The following is a 6000-nucleotide window of genomic DNA, read 5'->3' on the forward strand; positions in this document are numbered from 1 at the left end:
AACACTGCATTCATCAAAATCTTGCTTAGCTATTCTACTTTAGTCCAAATTGTAATACCAATTAAGTATGGAATAGTATAATGTGGGAATATGATTTTGTTTCTGTTTTTTAAGTAACCAGACCGTATGATCACAAGTTAATTTCATTGATGTTACTAATTTTAGTCAAAATTTTCAAATGTAGGTGCCTAAAGTTAGACACCTAAATCCATAACTAGTCATCTAAGTAAAAATGGCCACATTTTCAGAGATCTCAAGCACCTACAGTTCACGTTAGATCAATGGAAGCTGTAGATACTTAGCATATACGAAAATCAGGCCACTTACATTTAGGTGACTCACCCTGGATTTAGGTAAGTAATTTTAAAAGAGAGAAAAAAAAACATTTCAACCGTGGATGTTTAGTTTCTCTCAATTAAACTAATTAATTTACCTGTTCTTAGGATTTCAGAACTTTAGTAAAGCCTATAAATATTTTTCACAAATGCCTAGATCACCCTATAGGTTAAACCTTCTGAAAAGTAACTTACTTGTTTCTTCCCTTCCAATACCCGCCAACTTAGCACTGGTGTGGAGACATTTTCCTGCTGATACAGTTTCCGCCTCTTGTTGAGGTGGTGTAATTATGCCGACAGAAGAGCACTTTCCCATTGGCACAGTGCGTCTTCACCAGACGCGCCACAGCGGCTCAGTTGCACCAATGTAGTGTGGTATGTAGACTAGCCCTTAGTCTAAAGAAGTATTATAAATATGTTCTGTCTACTCCTAATAGGGTAACACTTCTTAGGACACATCCATTATTTTCCATTGAAACCAGCAACCTTATTCACATACATTTAAAGGCACTCATTGCACAAACTGGACATCACCATACCCATGTATGCAACACAATTAATTTGAGGTTCAAGTGAAAAGCCCTGCCTACACCTTTTAAAACACTCATTATTACAGTTTCATGAATGCTAATAATGGTGAGAGTTTTACCACAGGCCAGACACCCCTTTCTTTTTTAAACTCATTGTGTCATCTAACTCTCCTTGGATCAAGTCTAGGTGGAATACTGATAAGAACACCAGCAGCTACCTAGTCACCACCTATACTAGAACACCCACTCTCGCTTGCATTTAAAAAAAAAAAAACCCACACACACAAAAAAACATTCCCACCAGAAGCATCAAGACCAAAGAGCCTGAAAAAAAACCCAGATGTGATTGGGCTAGCCCTGCCTATCTTCATTGTACTTACATAATAAGGTTCAGCTTCCCTTTCAGTTATCTCATCCTGATACAGCATGAAGCAGGTTGGTATTCGTCCAAACCACACATCTCGAAGCACATCTTTGTCATCTGTCATTCTTCCAATGGGTACTGAAGCACATGTAGACTAAATTATTTCTTCAACCAGAACTATGCCACACCCCCAAAAGACAAAAAGCAAGATCAGCTTTTTCAAATAAAAGATACAAAATTTTACAGTACTCCCTTTACTATGGTCCTATGACAAAAGGTAATAAGAACAGAGTTCTATTTATCAAGTTACCAAATTTATTAATTGCTACAAAAAAAAGGGTTGACTGAAACGGTCTACAGGTAATATGAATTAAATAGCAGAACATTAAAGAATACACAAAAGTTGCTTAGCTGTCAGACATGTAGGAGGTAGTGATGATCTGGAAGGGGCCTCGAGGTCATCTAATCCAGTCCCCTGCACTCATGGCAGGACTAAGTATTATCTAGACCATCCCTGACAGGTGTTTGTCTAACCTGCTCTTAAAAAATCTCCAATGATGGAGATTCCACAACCTCCCTTGGCAATTTATTCCAGTACTTAACCATGCTGACAGTTAGGAAGTTTTTCCTAATGTCCAACCTAAACTGCCCTTACTGCAATTTAAGACCATTATTTCCTGTCCTATCCTCAGCAGTTAAGAAGAATTTTTCTCCCTCCTCCTTGTAACAAACTTTTATGTACTTGAAAACTGTTATGTCCCCTCTCAGTCTTCTCTATTCCAGACTAAATAAACCCAATTTTTTCAATCTTCCCTCATAGGTCATGTTTTCTAGACCTTTAATCATTTTTGTTGCTCTTCTCTGGACTTTCTTCCATTTGTCCACATCTTTTCTGAAATGTGGCGCCCAAAACTGGACACAAAACTCCAGCTGAGACCTAATCAGCACAGAGTAGAGCAGAAGAATTACTTCTTGTGCCTTGCTTACGAAACTTCTGCTAATACATCCCAAAATGATGTTCACTTTTTTGCAACAATGTTACACTGTTGACTCATGTTTAGCTTATGATCCACTATGACCCCCCAGATCCCTTTCCACAGTGCTCCTTCCTAAGCAGTCATTTCCCATTTTGTGTGTGTAATTGATTGTTCCTTCCTAAATGGAGTATTTTGCATTTGTCCTTATTGAATTTCATCCTATTGATTTCAGACCATTTCTCCAGTTTGTCCAGATCATTTTGAATTTTAATCCTATCCTCCAAAGCACTTGCAACCCTTCCAAGCTTGGTATCCTCCACAAACTTTATAAGTGTACTCTCTATGCCATTGTCTAAATCACTGATGAAGATACTGAACAGAACTAGACCCAAAACTGATCCTGCAGGACCCCACTCAATATGACCTTTCAGCTTGACTGTGAATCACTTGATAACTACTCTCCGGAACACTTTTCCAACCAGTTATGCACCCACCTTACAGTATCTCCATCTAGGGTGTATTTCCTTAGTTTGTTTATGAGAAGATCATGCAAGACAGTTTGAAAGCCTTACTAAAGTCAGGATATACCACATCCTCTGCTTCCCCACATCCACAAGGCTAGTTACCGTGTCAAAGAAAGCTACTAGGTTGGTTTGACACAATTTGTTCTTGACAAATCCATGCTGTTACTTTATCACCTTATTATCTTCTAGCTGTTTGCAAACTGATGATGAGCAGGCATGCACCTTCTAAATTATCATTACCTGGTTCATACACAGAGGTGGGAGCACTTGTATTCTCAAAGTGCCTGCCTACACTGCAGCTAGACACCTGCATCTGGCCTCTGCCAGCTGACTCAGGCCCCTGGGACTTGGGCTGTCGGGCTGTTTAACTGCAGTGTAGATTTCTAGGCTTGGGCTGGAGCATGGGCTCTAGGACCCTGCAAGGTGAGAGGGTCCCAGACTCTGGGCTGCAGCCCAAGCTCAGAAGTCTATACTGCAATTAAACAGCCCCACAGCCTGAGCCCGAGTCAGCCAGCATGGGCCAGCCGTAGGTTTTTAATTGCAGCATAGATATAGCCAAAGAGGGCCGAAATCATTTGGCAGCACTCTGCCAGGTAACAAGGCTTAGGCCTGGTCTACACTAAAAAATTAGGTTGACCCAGCTATGTTCTTCAGTGGTGTAGACAGAGAGCACTAGGTCGACAGAAGAATTCTTCCACTGTCCTAGCTACTGCCTCTGGGCGGTGGATTACCTATGCCGATGGTAGAACCCCGCCAAATGCAGTGTCTACACCAGGAGTGGGCAAACTTCTTGGCCTGAGGATCACATCTGGGTATGGAAATTGTATAGCAGGCCATGAATGCTCATGAAATTAGGGGTTGGGGTGCGGGAGGGGCTCCGGGCTGAGGTAATGGGTTGGCCTGTGGGAGGGGGTGAGAGCAGCCAGCCGGTTCTGCGTGCTGCCCTGTCCCCAGGTGCCACCCCCGCAGCTCCCATTGGTACTTGGGGTAGGGGCAGCATGTGGAGCCCCCTGGCTGCCCCTATGCATAGGAGCCAGAGTGGGGACATGCTGCTGCTTCCGGGAGCCATGGCACATACAGAGCAGGGCAAGCCCCAGACCGCACTCCCCTGTGGGAGCTCGAGAACCAGATTAAAGCATCTGAAGGGCCAGATGTGGCCCATGGGCCATGGTTTGCCCACCCCAGTCTACTCTGAAGTACTGTATCTGCACTACTGTAGCGTTTCAAGTGCAGACCAGTCTTCTGTGCCCTATATTTTTAAAAATGCATTCTTCACAAGTTAGAGTTAGAACTGCAATACTTGTAAGAACAGCTGTTTTTGAAAAGCCAAAGTAACTGATTTTAACAAGTCTACGTTCATTTTAAAATGAAGTCAATTAATCTTTAACAATGACTCTGACTAAAGGCTGGCTGATTACAGAATAGCATCTTCAGAATTACCAGTAACTGCAGGACAAAACAGAGCAGCAGGGAGAGAATGGAAGATGGGGAGGGCTGGGGAATGCAGACAGACCTAATGAACTACCTTATCCCCACCCAAGTGCATGAATAGACGTGCCTATATTAAAGAAATTTTCCAAAAACGTGCCACCATCCATCTCTGCCAGCGTCAGCAACATGCAGAACCCTAGTGTGGCCAGGCTATTTGCATTTTAAGCAACATTTAATCCAACCCTGCTCAAACCAGACATAACATGGTGCTTAAAACAGCAGCACTCATGGCCTAGCTACATTATTAGGTCTCCTAAGATTGCTTACTGGTGAACTAGTACTAATAATGCTGAAAAACATTTTCACAGTCTTCCTACAAAGTCTTGTCCGTGAATCAACAGGACACAGTGGGCATGTCTACACTGCATCACAGGGTGTGACTGTAGCTCCTGTAGACACATGTGATCTAGCTTTAACCTACCTAGCTTGGGTACTGGAAGTGAAGTCATAGCAGGTTAGGCTTCAGTGCAGGCTGGACAAGCCCATCCAGAACTCTGGGTAATTATTCAGGTAGCTATCCCACGCTGAAGCCTGGGCTGCTGCTGCTGCTGCTCCTGTACCTGAGCTAGATAGGTTAAAGTTAGCTCAGATATGCAATGTAGACATACCCAGTGATGGGCCCATAACTATGATCAGAACAAAAAACTAGCCAAAGAAAACCAGATAATAGCAAATAAGTCAGTATGTTAAAATACTGCCTCCTTACTCCAGCTGCTCTCCATGCATATTTGGAGACATTCACGCTTATTTGGCTGACAAAAAGAAGATTTATTACAATTACTATATTCGTCCTGCCCAGTCAACACAGCATAATGGGCTGGATTGCTCTCTGGCCCACCAAGGCCTCCTGAATGACTGCAGAATCTCTGGCATTCTTGACTAACCCCAAAAAACCCAGGTGACTTCCAGACCACAGGAGAAACTCAGGGAGCAAAAACATCTGTTCACCCACAAACGCCGCTAATTTGCTCTGGAATCACCAAGAGCCAGATGGGGCCAGGAAGCCGGAAGCCAGCAGGAAGGCTCCCCCCCCCCCGCCATTACCCCCTCCCCCGCCGACTCACTCCCCTCGCCTCACCCCAGGCCCAACTAGCTCCCTGCCCAAGTCACCTCCACTCTCATCTCCCTCCCGCCTCCACCCCACGCATCGGCTCCACGTGCCCCATCCCCAGTCACTCACACCCACGAGGGGCCGCGCCTCCCGCGGGGGGGGGGAGGGGAAAGGGGGGAAAGGAAGCCACTACCTGAACCTCTTCCGCGCGCCCCCCAGCCGCGCGCATGTGTGACACAGCGGCGGGCGCCCTCCGCCACTCAGCGCGCAGTCCGCCTGTCACGTGAGCAGAGCCTTCCGCCCTCGAGGGAAAACCCTCCTGCTATCAGCGACGCCGGAACTCGCAGCAAAGGCGAGTTGCGGCGGCGCGGAAGAATGACGTCACGAAAGCCCTCCCGGGTGGGGACTTGCGGCTGATCTCTGCGTGGGTGCGGCAGAGACGGTGTCCCGGAGGCGCCGCTCCGGCCAGGGCTGGGGCTGACCCAGGCCGGGCTCAGCGAAGCCGAGGGAGGTGCGCGCGCAGTGGCGAGTCTGGCCTAGGACACAAACGGCTCCCTCCCCCCATTCGGGTGCACTGAGCATGCCCAGTGACCTGCGCCGTTGCCTCTGCCCTCAGTCTGCCCTCACTCCTGCTCACGATTTGCTGCCTCCTTCTTGGAGGGGTTTAAAAGGATTAAGGGGGGGGGCAAATCTCGGCGGCGGGTGGGTGTCAGGATCTGAGCAAGGGG

General features: G+C 46.3%; 1 protein-coding gene across 6 annotated transcripts in view; it reads right to left on the reverse strand.

Moving 5' to 3' along the window:
- The window catches only part of ATG5 (autophagy related 5), a 122957-nt gene extending 117348 nt beyond the window's left edge, over positions 1-5609 (reverse strand). Inside the window, exons 1-2 of one of the 6 annotated variants that reach the window (XM_073336911.1) lie at positions 5466-5604; positions 1246-1406 (exon numbers count right to left, since the gene is read on the reverse strand). In XM_073336911.1, coding sequence (XP_073193012.1) covers positions 1246-1353 — 108 coding nt within the window. In that variant the 5' untranslated portion in view covers positions 1354-1406; positions 5466-5604. Of the gene's footprint in view, positions 1-530; positions 719-1245; positions 1407-5401; positions 5418-5465 lie in introns of those variants that run through there. The other 5 variants (XM_073336909.2, XM_073336908.2, XM_073336910.2 and 2 more) reach the window with 5 other exon arrangements.
- Positions 5610-6000: the final 391 nt, after the last annotated feature.

This window comes from Lepidochelys kempii, chromosome 3 (assembly GCF_965140285.1).
Source record: "Lepidochelys kempii isolate rLepKem1 chromosome 3, rLepKem1.hap1, whole genome shotgun sequence".
Classification (NCBI taxonomy): Eukaryota; Metazoa; Chordata; order Testudines; family Cheloniidae; genus Lepidochelys; species Lepidochelys kempii.